The sequence below is a fragment of the Geotrypetes seraphini genome, chromosome 1, assembly GCF_902459505.1.
Source record: "Geotrypetes seraphini chromosome 1, aGeoSer1.1, whole genome shotgun sequence".
In the NCBI taxonomy this organism is placed as follows: domain Eukaryota; kingdom Metazoa; phylum Chordata; class Amphibia; order Gymnophiona; family Dermophiidae; genus Geotrypetes; species Geotrypetes seraphini.
The window spans coordinates 354,653,627-354,675,318 of NC_047084.1; the positions used below are offsets into that span (position 1 = coordinate 354,653,627).

At 44.8% G+C, this 21,692-nt stretch overlaps 1 protein-coding gene across 4 annotated transcripts in view; it reads left to right on the top strand.

The window, feature by feature from the left end:
- The first annotated feature begins 416 nt into the window (after nt 1–416).
- The window catches only part of HNRNPD (heterogeneous nuclear ribonucleoprotein D), a 112,029-nt gene continuing 90,753 nt past the window's right edge, over nt 417–21,692 (top strand). For all 4 annotated transcript variants that reach the window (XR_004536470.1, XM_033914516.1, XM_033914498.1 and 1 more), the window contains exons 1-3: nt 417–742; nt 15,384–15,552; nt 15,918–16,079. Coding sequence is in view for 3 of the 4 variants with exons in the window: in XM_033914516.1 (XP_033770407.1) it covers nt 603–742; nt 15,384–15,552; nt 15,918–16,079 (471 nt within the window). In the remaining variant the exon portion in view is untranslated. The remainder of the gene's footprint in view (nt 743–15,383; nt 15,553–15,917; nt 16,080–21,692) is intronic.

Genomic DNA, 21,692 nt, shown 5'->3' on the forward strand with positions numbered 1-21,692 from the left:
CCCCAAAAAAAAAAAAAAAAATTAAATAAATAAATAAATAAAATAAAATACACATACCTCACACCAATCCAATATCATGGCGGCACATGAAACATTCAGCGCATGAAGTCTAACATAGAATCGAAATATTTAGCTATTTACTCTTCCCCGGAAATGTGCACTATGACAAATATTTAAATCACGAGACCTTCACATGGATAATTCATAATCTGACGAGGTTTTTATTGCTTACATTTATCCGCCACAGATCGAGAAAAAGGGGGGGGGGGTACGAAGTGTCGACTTGAAAACGCATCGAAATCTCATTGTTTTTCAATCTTGCCCAAACAAAAAATGGCCGTTGCCAACCTTAGTCTTGTTCACGTGACCCACGAACCGCGGTTTCCCCCCCCCCCTCCCATTAACCGCCTCGGCGGTTCTTTCCTTCCGGCGGCCATTTCAGGACAGGCTGCTCTTGCGGGCGCCATTAAAGCGAGGAGGGAAAGCAGCAACCGGTTCACGGCTGAACTTTTGCTTTTCACGGATCGCCGTTTCCTCCTTTTTCTTTTCTTTTTCGTGTGGGCCGTGGGCGGTCATTGTGAGCAGAGCCTGTGTTGGTGGGGATGGCGGAGGAGCAGGTCGCTAGCGGTGAGGCAGCGGCGGCTGGGCAGCTGCAGGAGACCGGGGCCACGGCAGGGGATAGTAGCGGCGGCGAGGGGGAAGGAGCCAAGATAGATGCCAGCAAGAACGAGGAGGATGAAGGGTAAGAACGGATCGCGCCAAGGCTGGACTTATCGTTGTATAAGGAGGAGGTTGTACGGAGGTCGCGTTGCGCGATAATACGCCACTTGTAATGAAAAACCTTTACATAAAACATTCTATTTTATTTTTTAGGATGCATGTGGAAGGGGTTTTCTCTCTTTTTCTTGCCTTTATTATTAACTCGCTGTTTCCCCTCTTCCCGCCTTTCCTGTACTGCTAAGATACGAGAGCCTACGCTCTTTCCTCCTTCTCTAAAGCTGGTGGGAGGAGTCACGTATGAGCTTGTCCCACCCCTCCGTGCTACTAGGGAGTCTGGTCTGTAGTTTCTATTTCTTCTATAAGCATGCAATCTACTTTATGAAAGGAGTGGCGTGCTTTCTTGAGTACTGCATATTTTTCAAGGGGAAGAGGGGAACGGGTTTTTTTTTTGTTTACTATTCCCACAGTCATCTGCTTTTTCTCATAAGGTTAAAAGCAAGTTATCTGTTGACTAAAATACTTCATTTATTTGTTTTTGTTTGATTGTTTCGTTTTCTATCCCGTCCTTTCCAAAGAGCCTAGGATGGGCTACAGGTCCATCATGCACAATATACAGTTAACAGGTTATAATTTGCCATAGTTGCAGTATAAATTTTTATCCTAACTTGACACATACTAGGGATCTAATACCAGTATTTATAACATACAGTTTACAGGTTAACTTTGTCATAGTTTTGTCATACGTTTTATGCAAGATAGAAATACCTTCCGCCCCTCACAATGAAACTAAACATAAGGAAGTGACAGGAAATTATACCAGAATAGGTAGTAAGCTGTCATAAAACTTAATGGTCACCTAATTCAACTATTGTAATGGATATTCTAGGGGCTATATTCTCAAAAATCTGTAAAAAAAAATTGACAGGCCGCTGTCACAGACAACATAGTGTTGAGTTTTTAAAAATCAAGTCATTTTCCAAAAAAACACTCATGCACAGGAGGTTGGTGGAGAGTAATGAAAATTTGCTAAGTTTGCATGTGCCCATCGCTGAAATGCGCAGAATAAACACAAGCAATTGAGCTGCCAGGACAAGTAACCCTGCACCAGACAGTGAGATGACCACTACTCCTGCTACCAACACCCCCCAGGCGGTGGAAGAGATGTCCATGTTTTCCTGCTGCTATGCAACACCACGCCTCCCCCCCCCCCATCTCCCCCGCCACCAAGAAACGTATCCCCTCCAACACCCCTCGGTGGCAGGAGAGATGCTCACACTCTCATGCCATGCAACCCCCCGCCCCCAATGGTCCCCGTCTTCTCCCCTGTACCTTGGTTAGATGGCTGGCCGGAGGGATGCCTACTCCCTCCTGCTAGCTGGCCTGCCTCTTCAAAATAATGGGCCTTCTCCCCGGTGCATCCTAAGACTCTGGCCCAGACGCATAAGACCCCACCCATAGGAGGGGCCTTAAACAACCTAGCCAATCGGAGTCTCGGGCCCGTCCCCAGTGCATTCCAGGATGCACTGGGGAGGAGAAGGCCCACCATTTTGAAGAGGCGGGTCAGCTGACTGGAGGGAGTAGGCATACCTCTGGCCAGCCATCTAGCCAAAGTAAGGGGGAGAGGGCATCTCTCCTGCTGTTGAGGGGGTTTGGAGGTCTGTGTTTCTTTACAGCAGGAGAGATTGGGCATCTCTCCCACTATGGGGATAGTGTTGCGTGGCAGAGGGGGAGGGGTTGTTTGGGCTTCTCTCCCGCTGGGGGGGGGGGTTATGTTGCAGCAGGAGAGTGTTGGTATCTCTCCCGCCCCAAGGAGTGTTTGTTGTGTTTGGCCTTTTCTCTTGCTGCTGGGGGGGGGGGAGTGTTCTTGGCAGCTGGAAAGATTGAGTATCTCTCCCACTTCTAGAGATGTGTGGGGTTAGTGTTGGCGACGCAACAGGAGAGAGTGGGCATCTCTCCTGCCGAACTTCAATTTGGTGGTTTTTAAAAAAATTATTATTTTAATTTGCATTGGTGGGGGGGGGGCGGGGGGTTTGAGCTGTCAAGCCTTACTTTCCTGTCAATGCCTGAGTCAATCAGCGCTCAGGCACTGATCAGAAAGTAAGGCAATGACATCTTGGACCTGTCGGTAAATTTAATATGCAAATATGGCACAACCAGGTTATAGAATCACTTGGCGATTATAAAGAATCGCTCGGAGTGATTGTTTCAATATTAATGACTTGGTGGTTCTCCATTTGCATGGCAGTATCGGAGACTACTGGAAAACTCAGAAAAGACCTTCCTCAGCTGTTTTGATAATCCGCTGCTAAAATATGTGCATGCTAAATCAGCTAGAGCCTATTTTGTGAGCGTGTTAAAGGCAGATTTTTGTTTTGAGAATCTGACTCTTAAGTCTGTTTTGTGGCTCAAAAGCATAAAAGCTTATAAAGATATATGTTGAGACCTTATTTCTTTTTAGAATAATATTGAAAATATGCATTTGAGTATGACAGCAGTAGTTTGTTTTGTTGTTATTTTTGCAAACAGAAGACAGACAAAGCTATTTATTGCCCAAAATAATTGAGGGTGTACTGTGCGATAAAAGGTCTTTTTGTAAAATTATACTGTGGTGGTATGTGTCCATATAACTGTCAACTTGACAGCATGTTTATGCACCATGTATAAATATTCAAAGGATAAAGCTATATGCATGTATTTTATAACACGTGAGAAGACAGAGTACATGGTACACATTGACACTTGTTCCAGAGCAGCTGTAAATGTCAGCATTTCTGCATTACAGGAGCTAGGATTGGGTGCCTATTTTATAAAGGCATATAGACTTTGAATAGTGCAGTGTCCCAATTACGTTTCCTTCATGATCTTAGGAACACTTTATGAAAAGTAATATGCAAACATTGACATAAGTGGAGTACATTTTTTTATTATGTTGTGTAGGTTTCTGTTGCAGGGCAGAGTTTGTCCATGTTTGCTGCCCTAGGCAGAATAGGGTGTGCTTTGGCTGTTTTTGAATATTACTTTAGATAGGAATATATAAGTAATCAGTTGATTGCATCTGATGTAAGAACATAAGCAGTGCCTCTGCTGGGTCAGACCTGAGGTCCATCATGCCCAGCAGTCCGCTCACGCGGCGGCCCATCAGGTCCAGGACCTGTATACTAGCCCTCTATCCCCTTTTCCTTCAGAAAATTGTCCAATCCCTTCTTGAACTCCAATACCATACCCTGTCCTATCACTCCCTCTGGAAGCGTGTTCCAGGTGTCCACCACCCGTTGGGTGAAGAAGAACTTCCTAGCATTGGTTCTGAATCTGTCCCCTTTTAATTTTTCGGAATGCCCTCTCGTTCTTGTAGTTGTCGAAAGTTTGAAGAATCTGTCCCTCTCCACTTTCTCTATGCCTTTCGTGATCTTATAAGTTTCTATCATATCCCCTCTAAGTCTCCGCTTCTCCAGCGAAAAAAGCTCCAGTCTCTCTAATCTTTCAGCATATGAAAGGTTTTTCATACCTTTTATCAAACGTGTCACTCTCTTCTGAACCCTCTCAAGTATCGCCATATCCTTCTTTAGGTACGGCGACCAATATTGGACGCTGTACTCCAGATGCGGGCGCACCATTGCCCGATACAATAGCAGGATAACTTCTTTCATTCTGCTTGTAATACCCTTCTTGATTATTCCTAGCATTCTATTTGCTTTCTTAGCAGCCGCTGCGCATTGTGCCAACGGCTTCATTATCATGTCCACTATTACCCCAAGTCCCTTTCTTGGGAACTCTCACTTAATAACAGCCCTCCCATTGTGTAGCTGTACCTTGGGTTTCTGTTTCCTACATGTAAGACTTTACATTTCTCTATATTGAACTTCATCTGCCATCTCGTCACCCAATCCCCTAGTTTGTTTAGGTCCCTTTGTAAATCTTCGCAGTCCTCTTTAGTCCTAGCCCCATTAAATAGCTTGGTGTCATCAGCAAATTTTATTACTTTGCTCTTCGTCCCCGTTTCTAGATCATTTATAAATACATTGAATAGCAGTGGTCCAACCCCAGCGGAATACCACTCGTGACCTTCCTCCAGTCCGAGTAGTGGCCCTTCACTCCTACCCTCTGCTTTGTGGCCACCATTCCTGATCCATCTCTGTACATCTCCTTCCACCCCATGGTTCTTTAGTTTCCAAAGTAGGCGTTCATGGGGTACCTTGTCAAAGGCTTTTTGGAAGTCTAAGTATACAATGTCTATGGGGTCCCCTTTGTCCATCCGTTTGTTAATTCCTTTAAAGAAGTGCAATAAGTTCGTCAGGCACAATCTTCCCTTGCTGAAGCCATGTTGGCTTGTTTTCATAAGTTTATGGCTCTCTAGATGCTCCGATGCTATCTTTTATCATTGCTTCCGCCATTTTCCCGGAACCGAGGTCAGGCTTACTGGTCTGTAGTTCCCCAGGTCACCTCTTGATCCCTTTTTAAAGATGGGCGTAACATTGGCTATCTTCCAATCCTCTGGGATCACGCCTGTTTTCAGGGATAGATTACAAACCTGCTGTAGTAGTTCCGCTATTTCCTCCTTTAGTTCTTTCAATACTCTAGGGTGGATTTAGTCCGGGCCCGGTGATTTGTCAGTTTTTAATTTTTCTATCTGCCTGTGTACGTTCTCAAGGCTTACTTTATGGATGTTAATTTCTCTGCTTGGTCTCCTTTGAAGATTTGTTCAGGTTCCTGTATGTTGGATGTGTCTTCTTTTGTAAATACTGATGAAAAGAACATGTTTAGTCTTTCCGCCACTTCTTTCTCCTCCTTCACCACTCCCTTCCTATTTCCGTCATCCAGTGGTCCCACCTCTTCCCTAGCTGGCTGCTTCCCTTTAACATATCTGAAGAACGGTTTGAAATTTCATGCTTCCCTGGCTAGCCTCTCTTCATATTCTCTTTTTGCTTTTCTAACCACGAGGTGACATTCTTTTTGATACTTTCTTTGTTCTTTCCAGTTCTCCTCGGTTTTGCCCTTTTTCCATTTCTTGAATGAATTCTTCTTATCCCCTATCGCTTTCTTCACTTCTTTAGTTATCCACGCCAAGTCTTTTGTTCGGCTCTTTTTGCACCCTTTTCTGAATCTGGGGATATACCGATTTTGCGCCTCGCTTACCATGTCCTTGAATAAAGACCAGGCTTGCTCTACAATCTGCCATTTCTTTGTGTTGTTCCTGAGTTTCTTCCTTACCATTACCCTCATTGCCTTATAGTCTGACATCCTGAGTTTCCTTGACATGTTGCTTTGAGCTGATAGCAGTTAAAATATTTTGGGGGGCATTAGATTATTGATCTTGCTGCTTTCCATCAAATGCATATCTTGTGAAAACATCTGTATGCTCAGAGTCACAGGCCAAGTCCAGTTTGTTACAGTGGGAGATATTGACCATCTCAGTTATGAGTTTCTACATGTCTGAAGAAGAGGCATACTAGTCATTTCTGTAGCACTGCTAGAAACCTCTGGAGCAGCCCTCATCATTTTGACTTTTTTTTTCTGTTACTGTTTGCCTCTCTAGCAGAGATCATGACTGGGTTTGATTTTCAAAAAAATGCTAAAAAACCAACAGTTTTGCAGTTGTTATATAACGACTAAAAAAGTGAGTCATTCTCCAAAAGAAGCTCATGCAAATGAGATTAGCAGAGTGGGCGCATGCGCAGAATAAACAAAAAAAAACCCCCACCCCAAAACAACTGGGATAGATGACCAATGTCTCCCGCTGCCAAACAGTTCCCCCCAACTCCTCTTGGCATCAGGAGAGATGCCCAGTGGCTCTTGCTGCCAAACCCGCCCCCCCCAACTCGTGTCAGCAGTAGGAGAGATGCCCAATGTCTCCCACTACCAACTCCTCTTGGCAGCAGGAGAGATGCCCAATCTCTCCCGCTCAGTCGACACCCCCGCCCATGGTGGGAGAGAGGCCCAATCTTTCACAAACAACCAACTCCCCTCGGCAGCAGGAGAGAGGCCCACGCTCTCCTGCAACCCCCTTCCCATGCCTCCGATGACCCCCCTTACCTTATTTTCAGATGGCTGGCCAGCCTCTTCAAAATGGTGGGCCTTCCCCTCTCCGGTGCATCATGGGAAGGGCCTGAAGCTCTGATTGGCCCAGGCTGTTTAAGGCCCCTCCTGCGGGTGGGGCCTTAAGCATCATTCCCATGTTGAAGAGCCCATTTTCATGGCAGTGTTGGAGACTGCTAGAAAACTCACTAAAGGCCAAGATAAGTCGTTTTGATAATCCGCCGCTAAAATGCGTGCAGACTAAATAGTTGGAAACGAGTTTAACGACCATGTTAAAGTTTAGAGAATCTGGTCTTGAGAGGGGAAAGTGGGTGGGAGGAAAAGCCGAATGCTTGAAGGCAGTGGTGTACCTAGGTATGTAAACACCAAAAAGTCCAACAGGACAGAGAACCCACGGGTATAAAACAGTACAAAAGGAAGTGGGAATGGACAATGAACACTCCCACTGAAGATCACTGATGTAAAACCAACTTGTTTATTTCATAAAAGGATACAAGCAGAAGCTGTGGACCCGACACAGCACTGTGTTTTGGCGTCTGAGGAACACCTGCATCAGGGGTCACTCGGTCCAACAAACATGCCAGAATAACCAAAATCACTGAAAAGCTACGAAAGCATTTCCAAAATGGAGAGAACCTGAAAGTGCCTAAGTATGTGACACAGGGAGGCGATCATTTTTTTTTTTAACCCCCCCCCAACCCTTATAAAAAATATTTTTAGTAATTTATTTTTATAGCAATTTTATTTATTTTTATAGCCCGTCCTCCTCAGAGATCTCAGACCGGGTTACAGTTTAACATTCATAGTGTTAAAATATAACATTAAATGGTGTTACAACCTGTCCAACCCCTTGCCGGTTCTGTGGTGTAAACAAAATAAATAAAAAAGACATTTCCTCTCTCTGTTAGGTCCTAACTCATGTTTGCTGTCTTAACACAACCTCACAATGTAAACATACATAATAAAAATACATATAAAACACAAACAAAATAAGTGACCAGCGCTTACACCAAAACAGATGCCTTAATGCCCATATTTCATATTGCAAAATAAATGTCTCTTCAATAACTTCTTAAATCCATAAAGATTACATTGCTTTCTAATATACAAGGGTAGTAGATTCCATTCCTTGGGTCTTCTACAGGAAAACATAGTTACACATGAGTTATTCAGTCTCAATTCCCTTACAGATGGCACAGACAAATTGCCATGATGGACAGAACACAATTTTGTTAGAGGGACATAAGCCTGAATAGTACCCAGGCTCTGGTTTCTGTGCTTTTCTGTTAACTTGCTTGCCATGGTCTCCTGCCCATTTGATGTTTTCTTCTTTCTCTGTGCTCACCATCCATCTTCCATCTCTGTACCTTCTCTTCCATTGCCATATCCAACATTTCTGTTCCTTTCTCAATGTCTACCATCTCTCCCTCTCTCCTCCCCCTCTCTCTCTCTGCCTTGTGCCCTGGTCAAACCTCTCTCTTCCCCTCCATGCAACATCCTGACAGATGACCCCTCCCCCCAACGTGAGATTTGATATTAAAGAGTTGCACGGGAACAGAAATCAAACCCGTCCCCACAAGTAATTGAATCCGTCCCCGCCCTTCCCTATAAACTTCAGAAGTAGTTATTTCATTTAATTATGCTACTGAATTAAAGGCTGTGGTAGAGACCCATTTACAAATAAGCAAAGACACTTTATTAATTGGGAAATATTAATTGGGAAGACTACATATTTTGTAAATGGGTTTCTACCAGAGCCTCTAATGTAAATGTAAAATATAAATGCTCAGCTGATTAGGACCCCCCAAGCTATGTCAGCGGAGGACTTCCTTTGCAGGTGGCCGGGGGTCCCTTTTGCCAAGCTTAGCACCTCAGTGGCTCATGGATGCTGCCAGCGACTGCTGCCCATGGTGGAGGGGAGTTCTGGCCGTCTCTAGAGGAGGTCCTATTGCTGGCGGTGCTTGGGGATCCCCACCAGCCACAGCAAGGGTCAGCAAGTATTTCAACAGAAATAAAACCAGAAATGCATTTCTTTTTCTTTTGAACACAATACAAAGACATCTGCTATATACATTTCCCAAAGCTAACATATTTTAGTCAATAAATTCCGTTTTTGACCTTTTTTGTCTGGAGACTTATTTTTCCATCAAGTTGGCCCCAGTTTCTTTTTTTCCACTTTCCCTTCTTCTGTAAATTCTTCTGTTGCTGTCCATTGGTTCCTCCTTCCATGGTCCAGCATTTATCCCTCTCTCATCCCCTGGACCATGTGCTGCATCTTTTGCCCCTGCCGACCAGCCCCATGCCCAATATTTCTCCTTCTACCATGGACCAGCATTTATTCCTCTCTCATCCCCTGGACCATGTGCTGCATCTTTTGCCCCTGCCGACCAGCCCCATGCCCAATATTTCTCCTTCTACCATGGACCAGCATTTATTCCTCTCTCATCCCCTGGACCATGTGCAGCATCTTTTGCCCCTGCCCACCAGCCCCATGCCCAACATTTCTCCTTCTATCACCCCTCTCCAGCATCAAGCCACATCTCTCCCTCCATTCCCTTCACCACTATGTCTAACATTCCTACCTCTTGCATCCCTTTTAATCTGTCCTACTGTTCCCTTTCCGTCACATTTCTCCCTCTCATCTTTCTCTTTCCTATCTGTACCTCACTCCCTCCCTATGACCAAAAATTTTCCTTTTTCTTCCATTTCCCGTGTACACCATCTCTTTCCCTCTCAATGACAAACAATTCTCCCTTTCCCCCACCTCAGCATCTCTTTCTCTGCCTTCCTTCATCCTTTCCCAAGTTCATGCCCCTTCCCCCTTCTATGTCCAAAAACATACTCACTCCCTCCCTCCCTTCTGTGTCCCACATTTGGGCCCATACCATGTCCCAACGCGCTTCCTCCTTGCTGCAACACACACATGCCCGCTCACTCCCTCCCTCTCACAAGACTGTACCTTCCTGCCTTTCTAGCTGCATTTCTTCACAGGGCAGCGGGCCCTGCACATTGCATATGGCTGATACGAAGCCTTCTTTCCAAAGTCAGCTCTGACGTTGGGGGAAGACTTCCAGGTCGACTACAGGTGGTGTGCTGGGAGTTCTGCATGCTTCATAGCGGAGCCAGATGGAGGGCAGGAAAAGAAGATGAGCCCCTTGGCTCGAGCTAGCTCCAACCCTGTGGGATCCCAGAGACCACGAGGGGGGGTGGGGGTCACAGGATCCCCGTGACCCAAAAGGGGAATCCATGGGTCCCCGTTCCCGTGCAGCTTTCTATTTGACATTTCTTTGGGCCTCCAACGGCAGCAGCAGCAGCGGTGACCAATAGTTAGAAACAGCACCAAAAGGACTGTTTGCGGCTTGCTCTGATAGGACTTCTCTTTGCCGCATCATCAGTGACACGGCAGAGGGAAGGCCCCAGCGGCCGGGCCACAGAAAGCCTGTTCAGAGTTCTGCCTCAAACAGCCAGCCACCGCTGCTGCTGTTTAAGAAGGCTGACACGGAGATATACGAGTTCTCTCTTTATCAGCAGCCTTAACTTTCTGCTCTGCCAAAATTGGGCTATCCTCTGCCAGTCCCGTCTACTTCCTGCAAAGGCAGGACCTAGCAGAGAGGAAAGCCTGACACCAGCTGAACAGCAGTTCCTGAACCATGATGTCAACCTCGGGAGCATGGTCTGCACAAGGGGGGCCCCCCAACCCTCCCTATGGTACGCCATTGCTTGAAGGACAAGGCATTTTTCAGTAGATGGAAGGAATATATTTGGAAATTCTCACCACCTCAAGCATTTCAAAAAGATTGAAGGTGGGTTGGTGGGGTAGAAGTTGCTGACATACATTGGTCAATAATGTTGCAGCCTCGCATGGGAAGATATTTGGGAACACTCCTTCAGCTCATTTGGATCCATAGTGGCTCCAAGTTTAAAAAACCCCCAATAACAGTGAAATTACTTCTTTAGAAAGTATCTGTGGTTCCATCATGAGTCTCTACCAAGTACAGTGGAACGCTGATTATCCGGACTAACCTTGCTAGTCTGGATAATCAAAAATCTGGATGATTGGACATAAATTATTTTTTCTTTTGTTTTCAATAATTGTTAAAAAAAACAAAACCTCACCAATAATGTGCACCCCACCCCCATCAAGAAAAAGCAGCATTCCCCGTCCCTGAACAGGCACCACCAACCCCTTCCTGGACCCAGAGGAAAGACTCCAGGCCTACCTTGTTTCACTGGTGGTCTAGCGGCATATACTGGGACAGGAGTGATTCCTACTCGCTCCTGCCCATGCTCTTTCATTTACAAAAATAGCTGCATCTCTGCCTCATACCATGTTGTTTCCTAGTGTCAAGTGTCCCTTCAGAGCAGAACTGGGATGATTGGAAGTGTCTTTCCATTTCCTTATTGTCGCATGGCTTCTCTGCGTTTGTGGATGATTTGGGATCCCTTTCAGGATCCAAAAAGTCAGGAGGCAGGAGCACTTATGGATCACAGTGATGATCCCTCTGTGCATTGATCTTTCCTGCTCATCCAGACATTACCTCTTTAGTCACTGACCGGTTGGGAGTCGCCTGAAGACTCTCTAAAGGTAGTCAAAGCTATGTCTAGGTGCAGACATCAACAGCTTTTTTTGCAGCTGAAAGTGGATTCCGCAATGGCACAGGTAACTACGCACGCCTACCTTCTAGTGAGGGATGAGTGATGCTTAAGGACACACAGGACCATAAAGTGGACGTGGTCCTCAAAAGACAGTTTGAAGCTCTGGTTTTGAGTATCAGAGTGGCAGCAGCTGCCTCCTTTGTGGCATGGAACTGTTTGCATGTTTGTGGTTTAGTCCCTTAGAGCTGGGGGAGCATAGAGACCACCATTGAGTCCAACACCTGAAGGTAATGCCAGGCCCTCTACAATTTCTTCAGTCGTACTTGTTCTTTGCAAGGACATGGGCAGTGGCTCTTGTACACTCCATGTGGCTGACCCAGAAGCCTTCCCTCTGATGTCAGCTCTGGCGGAGAGATGGCTTCTGAGTCAGCCATGGGCAGTGTGCAAGAGCTGCTGCCTGCGTCCCTGCAAACAACAAGTGCGGCTGAAGGCAGGAAAGAGCAGCCTACCTGGAAAGAGAACTGTTGAGGTAACTGGGAGGTAACTGGGATCCCTGGCTGACCCGGAAGGCTTTCCTCTGATGTCAGCTCTGACGTAAGAGCCTTCCAGGTCGGCGGAGGGGTGCATGCAGCTGGAGGGCAGGAAGGAGGCCTGTTTACAAATGCGATCTCCGGCGGTGAATGACAGTGGCTCCAAATTGGGGAGGAAGGGGGTGGGAGACCCAGGCAGTGCTGTGTACCCTCCACAAGCAGTCAGTGGTGGTAAGGAACAAGGGAGGTGCTTACAACTGTGAGGACAAAGATTTTCACCCTTCTTGCGGGCGGTGAAAAGTTTTGTTCTCGTGTCTGCAGCGAGTCCGGCTTTGGCGTCTCCATAGCCATGGGCAAACCACGGTGTTTGTTCACCATGTCATTCTCTTATTACGAAGCTGACTAAAGCTACGTCTAAGCTTTATCCTATGACTCCAGATTTTCAGTAGCTTTTTGTGCAAAGATGAATTCTGCAATAGCGCAGGTGATGCCCCATGGGGAGTAGTGCTTAAGGATTCCCTGGATCGCAGAGTGGACATTATCTTGAAAAAGCTTTTTGATTTGGCTTCTTTGGGTATCAAAGCTGCTACGGCAGCTTTCTTTGCGGCGCATGCATGTCACATGAGATTGTGCCGGATACCCTCTGTGAATGCCTGTCCCCCAGCTGGTGCTGGAAGGCATGGACTATGTGGCGAATGCCCTATATGATCTCAGTAAGGTCTCAGCCTATGCCGTGTAAGTGCGCTTCACGCTTTGGATTCATCATTGGGCAGGAGATTCTGCTTCTAAGGTGACTCTGAGCAGACTCCCCTTTAAGGTTCAGCTTCTTTTTGGCAAAAGTGTGGATGATTTCATGGCAAGTGTGACGGATCGCTGACGACAAGCATTGTTATGCTTCTGGAGGAAATCACACTAATTTTCTTCCCTCACATAGATTTCGCCAGGATTCTGCGGACTCGTCATCCCAGAGATATTCTCAAGGATACCGACCACATTACAACTACAATTACAGACATCCCCAAGCGTCAAGGTCTCATCACAATGACATCAGAAGTCTAGTAGTGCTCCCTCAGATCAGGTGCAGGCTATCTCTATTTTACAGAGAGTGGACACGATTATCCTCGGATCAATGGGTTGCTGGACATCATTCAGGAGGGGCATAAGATAGACCTTTTTTGCCTCCCTCTGGATTTATTTCTGGATTCTTTGGCTGGAGGAGTGCAAAGTCCGGGCTACCCTGCAGCGTCTCTTGGATATTCAAGCGGTAGAGCCTGCTCCGGAAAAAGAATCGGTCTTAGGCAGATACTCCTTATACTTCATCATGCCAAAAAAGGCTCGGAGGACTGGAGACCCATTCTGGATTTAAAATTGATCAATGCCTTCCTGCTGATGCCGTATTTTTGAATGGAAACGGTGTGTACGATCATCGCTGCTGTCACCCCAGGAGAGTTTCTTGTGTTGTTGGACCTCACAGAAACTTATCTTCATATTCCAGGAGAGCAACAAGGATGATAAAGGGTATGGAGAACCTTTCATATGCCGAACAATTAGTGGGTGGACAAGGCTGAAGCAGCCTGTTTAGAGTGCTGCCGGCCCGATGCTGCTTAGGTAGGTATGTACTAGGGCTCGCTCACAGTCGGCGAGGTTCGGATGGGAGGGAGGGAAGGATGAAGGTTCAGCTGCAGGGGTGGGTGCTCGCTCAAGGGTCCTGCTGCATAAGGGATGGGAGGGAGGGCAAATCCCGGGACTAGGACTTATTTTTGGGGTAGAGCTTATATTAAGACCTACCCCAAAAATCCTGTTAGGACTTATTTTCGGGGTAGGTCTTATTTTTGGGGAAACACGGTAGTAGCTCTGGACTGGAAGCTCAAGCTCCCTCTTCAGTCTAGGTCCGGTTCCCATGGAGCATTCACACTGCTCTGGTCTTGTGGCATGGCTCTTGAGTGCTCCATTTTGATGCGGAGAGGATACTCTGATGTGGTCATCTCGACGCTTTTGAAGTCCAAGAAATCCTCTATTATGGCTTCTTATGCCAAAGCTTGGAAGGCTTTACAGCAGTGGTGTGCTAGAGACCAGATGGAGCCAATTTGATCTCCCATTCTGGTTCTTGTATTCCTTCAGGCAGGTCTGGATAAAGGTCTGGCGTTGGCCTCCATTAAGATGCTGTTTTGTGTTTTTGGGCACACAGTGGTTTCAGTTCACTGATAGCTCATCCAGATGTGACTAGATTTCTCAGAGGGTGCTGTATTTTGCACACTTTGTTTACTGAATCCTCTAGGGCAGTGTTTTTCAACCTTTTTACACCTATGGACCGGCAGAAATAAAATAATTATTCTGTGGACCGGCATTGGTCTCTGGACTGGCGGTTGAAGAACACTGGGCTGTCGTGGGCCAGACCCCGCCCATCTCTACCCAATGTCCACCCAAGACCCCGCCCCCATAGTACTAATTGCACCCTGCACATCCTGTGCCTCATCTGGAAGCCTTCCCTCTTACGTTGCAACGTCGGAGAGAAGGCTTCCAGTTCAGGCGCAGGATGCCCGTAGAAGCCACTGCCCGTGGCTTTGTGCACTGAATCAGTGAGGAAGAGGGAGCTGGCTCGAAGATAACGCCGCATCGATCGCACCATGGACCGGTGGTTGAAGAACACTGTTTTGGGCCTGATGCATGTGCTGGCCCTGTGGACCGGCAGGAAATTTCTGTGGACTGGCACTGGTCCATGGACCGGTGGTTGAAAAACACTGCTCTAGGGATTAACAGAAAGATTAACGAAGGTAAGAACCTAATCATTCCATTATACATTTAGAATGCTGTATTTTCCTACATACTTTAAACTGGAATCGGGAATCCTAGCTTATCTGAATACAACAAAAGAAATGCCTCCACATGATGGAAATTGAAAGCAAACACAATGAAGATGAATGGTTCTGATTCTTTAAAAAGACACAAACGTGTTTTGGCCTGATGGCCTGCAATACGAGTCTGAACAGTATTACGTGTCATTGATTCGAAAGCAGTCTTCAGCGCTGGTGACCACTTCTGAATCAGCGACAGGTAATATTTCAAAAGATCTATTTCTATGTACAAGATATATTTTCATATCACATCTAGAGACTATTTGCCACTTATATTGTTTAGAATTGTTTATCTCAGGGATCTCAAAGTCCCTCCTTAAGGGCTGCATTCCAGTTGGGTTTTCAGGATTTCCCCAATGAATATGCATTGAAAGCAGTGCATGCATATTCATTGGGGAAATCCTGAAAACCCGACTGGATTGCGGCCATCAAGGAGGGACTTTGAGACCCCTGGTTTATCTCATACTATTCAGACTGCTGGTGCATTCAAATCCTAGCTTATGCCATCCACAATAGATATGGCACATTGTCTTAATGAAATTACCTTTGATACTTTCTTTAAGCCTGGGCTTTAACACATTAGCAAAAACTACTAAAACTGGCTCATCTGTTTACTTCAGGATTCTAACATGAAGGTTTTCTTTTTCAGGAAAATGTTTATTGGAGGACTCAGCTGGGATACCACGAAGAAAGATTTAAAGGATTATTTCTCCAAATTTGGTGAAGTTGTAGACTGCACTCTGAAGTTGGATCCCATCACAGGCCGATCAAGGGGGTTTGGCTTTGTTCTGTTCAAAGAGGCAGAAGGTGTAGACAAGGTGCTGTGCTGTGCAGTACATGACTGTCTGTCTTGAGCTATGTTTTTAAGTGGCTGATTGCATTCATGCTAGTTTAACATTTTGACGTTTTGAGTTTGCTGAATAGTTTGGGATCCAAGGGTATGTGTTTGTAAATGATAGGAGCCCAACATGGTGACCTGACAATCACCAGCTACAGTTTAGCATAATTGCTTTGAAGAGACCAATGCTAGCATTGCATACTTTAGGGTCTTACATTGAATTTCAAGTGCTGTGCCAAACTCAAGTCATTGGAATTAAATATTGTAATCCTGTGCCATAAATTGAGTGTGTGAAATATACTGTATAACTTTAAATGTATCTGAATGGTGCTTAATTGTTTTCAGGTCATGGATCAAAAAGAGCACAAACTGAATGGCAAAGTGATTGATCCTAAGAGGGCCAAGGCTATGAAAACAAAGGAACCAATAAAAAAAATTTTTGTTGGAGGGTTGTCTCCAGATACGCCTGAAGAGAAGATCAGAGAATATTTTGGAGGTTTTGGAGAGGTATGTAATAAACAGAATTGCGTCTAATTAATCTCCTGGAGCCAATTGTGGTCTTCAGTGCTCATAAAGGCATTTGTAAGAGTGTTAAGGAATGGGAGGAAGCCTGATTCAGATAACAACAAGGAGGAGCCAGCTCTTCGTAGTATCTGCAGCAGACAAATCCAGAAACTTGTAGGTTGTGACTATCCACCAGCAGGTGGAAATATAGCACAATTGAACTGTGCCTTAATAGGATGGTATTCTCTTTCTCCGGAGACAAGCAGGTGATATTCAGTCACACTGAAAGTTTTCTGGGTCTGTCAGTGCTCTCTCCTAGCTATAGTAAGTCTTTTGGCATACTGAGCCATGTGCAGAAACTCCCGCCATCTGTGACTCCTCCCCTTAATATTCCGTTTTTTTCTTTTGTTGTTTCTGTTAGGTCGCAGCTCTCCCATCTCTCTTACTCAACAAAAACACCCCAAAACTTACTTACTTAGAAATGTATCCAATTCTTACATTTAACTCTCCATTCAACAAACTCTATAATAATAATAAAAAAAAAAAGGCGGTGGGGGCTCTCGAACAAACATTGTCTCCTTTTATCAGTCCCTAACACAAAATTTTGCTGACATGTTCAAGTACAAACATCATGTCTTAAATTTATGCACCCTTTTTCTACAGAATGCTGCATCCTAGTGGCAGTTGTCCCATATATCCGCTGCACATAACCATGCTCTTTCCTACTAATCTTCATTCTAGTACAATAGGTGTGTCATTCTAGACAAGCGGGTTATCTCCCCATGGCTGTGAGCCATATGCAGAAGGAATCCACTCTGGATCTTTTCTGTATCCCTCCTACTTCCCAGTGAGCTCTACTGCCACCTGCAGTTTTTTTTTCTTCTGCATGTGAACTGGAAGGAGTGTTTCTGTTCTACTCTTTCTCTTTTTCTTATTTTAGTCAGTGTTTTTCAAACTTTATTCGGTGTTACAAGTGCTCGAAGCATTCTCCTTAATTCCAGCTCTGCCTGCGTGGAGAAGAAGCAGACTCCGGTCTGCAGCTGACAGGCCAATCCCTTGTGGTACCTGTTAGCCAACCTGCACAAGTATTTTTGAGTTAGGGCCGTCCCTGCTTTTCATCCTCACCTACTGCTTTGCAGGGGTCAAGAGCAGGCTATTTGGTACCCGTAGGAAGCTCAGCGGTGTCTCGCAGGGTGCCGACTGCCTTTTTGCCTCCCCACTTCTGTTTGCAAGTCTGTCGGTCTTCGGGGGTGCAGTTAAGAATTGTGGCTGACTGGCAGCTGGAGAGGCATTTCCAGACTGAGACAGTGATTCTTCTTATTTCTAGCTACTGTAAAAGAGCTGAGGCAGGCTTCAGCATATTGCCAGCACAGGTCACAGTGAGAAAGGCTGTTACAGCTTCTGAGGTGAATCGGGGGATGTCTGACATACAAGTTTTTAAACGTTCGTGCATGGGCCCCTGGGTCCCCCTCCCCTACAGAAAAATCCCAAAATTGCCATTTTTTACACTTTAACATGTTTAAATCGGGTCATTCCATGTCAAGTGATCAGATTCTTGGAAAGTGCCCTGCATGACCATCACGGATTTTGATGAAACTTCATATGCAGAGTCCACCATGTCTCAAACGAACTTTGGTAAAGTTTTAGTTTTGCCTGTGGAATATTTGTGGAGCTATAGCCATTTGTTTGACCCCATACCACAATGAAATACAGTACGACAATGACATTCTGACAACTTTGAGACACAATATCTCCCGAGCTGTGTTTCCAAAAAAACTGAAACTTAGCTACCCTGCACAACTTTTTGAGCTCTGTTCATTGCTACCAATAACAATTTTTGCCAAGCACTAATTGAATGCCTGAATTACAGTAAACTTGGCCGAAAAAATTAGTGCTCCAAAAAAAGTCAAAGTTTGACATTACTTAGCTCCCACAATAATTGAGTAATAAATGCGAAATTTGGCACATAATGTCTCAGTACAACATTGTTTTCAAAAGTACAATTTCAACCTCCAAGCTCTTTCCATTAGTTTACAAATTAAGTGTAAAGTTGCTAATTTGTGTAAAAAGGCCCAAAATAGGGTATTTTCAGCCTGCTTTTACAGAAAAATACCTTTTAGAAACTCTTTCAAATCAGTCTCATTAGAAAGAGCATATTTCAAACCCCCTAGAAAAGTGGACTTCATTTTTCAACGCAGGTTAACAATGGCTGAAAAAGGGGGACAAAGTTGGGAGACGTTGCCACGGCAGCAACCTCTATTTCAACATAGTTCTGTCATTTTTAAAGTTACAGTTTTGTATTGACGTAGTATTACTACTACTCTATTGCGTTGGTCCATGGTGACATTGTCACTACCAATTCAAGAGTTTGAACTGGCAACCCCATTGCCATAGGGTTCACGCCCGATAGCTGTGCAATACCAGCCACGGGTGGGCCACTTCGTCCAGGTTCCCAAGCCTCGCATTTGGTTTCTTTGTCAAGGTTCCAAAGCCTTTTGTTGGTATCTTTCTGGTTCCAAAGCCAATGATTAGGGTGTCTTATCCTAGGTTCCCAAGCCTAAATTGGGTATCTTATATGGTTCCCAAGCCGAAGTGAAGTCCACTTTGTTGGCATTGATTAGTTGGCATCCATTTTAAACTGAATTAATAATAATGTGGATCTGAAAAAGAAAACAAGTTGTAATTTGTGATCTGCATGCAACAAAATTATCACCTCAATTTCTAGTTAGGAATAATAATTAATTAAGAACACTATAATTGTACCCAAAGCTTGAGTAAAAATAAACAGGGAAAAACAGTGTGAAAAGTGACATAATTGTAAGTTGAAACGTAGGCCGTTGCCATGGTGACATCTCCCAACTTTGTCCCCCTTTTTCGGGCATTGTTAACCTGCGTTGAAAAATGAAGACCACTTTTCTAGGGGGTTTGAAATATGCTCTTTCTAATGAGACTGATTTGAAAGAGTTTCTGAAAGGTATTTTTCTGTAAAAGCAGGCTGAAAATACCCTATTTTGGGCCTTTTTACACAAATTAGCAACTTTACACTTAATTTGTAAACTAATGGAAAGAGCTTGGAGGTTGAAATTGTATTATTACTATCCAAACTCCTAAATAAGCATCTCCCTTAGGTATCCATTTAACCTTCTCCTAAAAAAGCATCTCCCTTAGGTATCCACTTAACTGATTCCTTCAAAGTTAGGTATCTTTCTTCAGTTGCCTATATTGTTTTCCCCACTGAACCTTGTAACTACTTGAACCCTGTCAAGTTATTCTATTGATAAATCCAGATATCTTATACTTTTATTTCTATACCACAACATGTAATTTACTTAAATCGTTGTAATGTAATTCTCTCGGTAATGTCCTGATCTCTTTTAACTGTAATCCGCTTAGAACCACAAGGCACAGACGGAATAGAAATCACAAATGTAATGTAATGTATTTTTGAAAACAACGTTGTACTGAGACATTATGCGCCAAATTTTGCATTTATTACTCAATTATTGTGGGAGCTAAGTAATGTCAAACTTTGACTTTTTTTGGAGCACTAATTTTTTCGGCCAAGTTTACTGTAATTCAGCCATTCACTCAGTGCTCGACAAAAATTATTATTGGTAGCACTGAATAGAGCTCCAAAAGTTGTGCAGGGTAGCTAAGTTTCAGTTTTTTTGGAAACATAGCTCGTGAGATATTGTGTCTCAAAGTTGTCAGAATGTCACTGTCGTACTGTATGTCATTGCAGTATGGGGTCAAACAAATGGCTTTATCTCCACTAATATTCCACAGGCGAAACTAAAACTTTACCAAAGTTCGTTTGATACATGTGGGACTTTGTGCATAAAGTTTTATCAAAATCCGTGATGGTCATGCAGGGAGCCCTTGATCACTTGACATGGAATAACCCTATCGCGATTTTAGGTGTGAATTTCTTGATGGTGACCATCTTGGATTTTTAGCGATGTTTTTTTCAAAAGTTCCCTGCACTTCTAAAACTTTGTATTTTGCTTCAAAATTGGTTGGGATGGAGTCCTTGGGCCCCAAATACATGCAAGGATTGCACAAAATAGGCATATCAGGAGTGTCCTTGTATCACATGGACTGGAGAGGTGGGAGCAGCCAGCTTACCCTCTCCTGTGCTTGCTTAGGTGATGAAAAGGGCAGGTAGCCCATTGAGGCGGCCATCTCTATTTTTGGGGCCTGGGAACAGTGACTGTTCTACCCATAAGGATAAGGATGCCCTGCAGCCCAAGAAATGCATTGTAATGTCATCTCAGGGTGACTCAATGCTCCATAGTCAGGATATCTTCTCTGATGTTTTAAAATTTTTGTGGAAAACCTTTCATGAGAGCCGGGCTTCGCCTGCACAATCCCCCAGTGCCTCAGTTTTATGCCCACAGGGCAGTGCCTCACAGGATACGTCTTCTACCCAGTCTGTTGCTGTCCAGGTTGTGGGAGACCTCTGTCCCAGAGATACAGATGATGACTTTTGTTGATCCCTTATTTTCGGGGGATGCTACTCATGTGGCAGGGGACCTGGGACTGTATGTAGGTTCTTTGGATTATGCTTTGACGCTTGAACCAGAGGATGATCCCACGATTCTGCGTTTATTTTTATGTTTGCAGGGTTGCTGGATCTTATTTCAGAATCTCTGCATGAGTTGGATTTAGCCACTCAGCTGGCTCTTTCTACTTCCTCCTCTCTTGTGTAGAGTGCAAATGCAGTCTTCAGTGTTTCCTTGGCATCCTGATAATTAACCTCTTGATATCAGAGCAGTGGAACTTTTCAGAAGGTACTCTCAAGCCATTTCTAGACTGTCTCCTAGGGCACCAGAGTGTCAGCAACTTTTTAGTCAGCCTAAAGTGGATTTCCTGGTTGCACAGGTCACTTAAGCATACCTCCCTTCCTAGCAGATGTGGAGTGGTTTTTAAGGACATACAGGACTGCCAAATGGATGTAGTTCTTGGGAGACTTATTTGAGGCAGTGCCTTTGTGAGTCAAAGCAGCTTTGGTGGTGTCCTTTGTCACACGCGCTTATCTGTCCAGACTGTGCACTTTGGAGAGCGAGGGTGATGAACCTCCTCCTCAACTTATTTTATCTGGTGTGGATTATGTAGCTGACATCCTGTATGACATTATTCATGTCCTGGGGAAGTTATCAGCTTATTCCGTTTCTGCCTGCAGAATGCTCTGGATCAGATAATGGGCAGGGGACTCTACATCTAAAGCTATTCCTACCAGACTCCCTTTTAAGGGGCAATTTTTATTTGGCAAAGACCTAGATGTTCTCATAAATTCTGTGGTGGACAGGTGATCCAAGATCCAGAGCCTCTAGAGTTTCAGGGTGCTTTAATTTTTGTAGCTCCAGGTGATCTTACAGTATTCCAGTGCCACGTTGCAAAGATTCTCATAGGACTACAGGCAGAGGTTTTCTAGTCCACGGTGCAACCAGGCCTCCACTTCATGAGCTGTTCCATCTGCCAAGAGGTCGCAAGGACGCCAGACTGAAGGAACCCCTCTGCATATTAGAGGCAGGCTCTCAGAGTTTCTGCAGGTCTGAAGTCAGATTTCATCCATTCTTTGAGTTCTGGACATCAGTCCAGCTACAAGCTGGAATT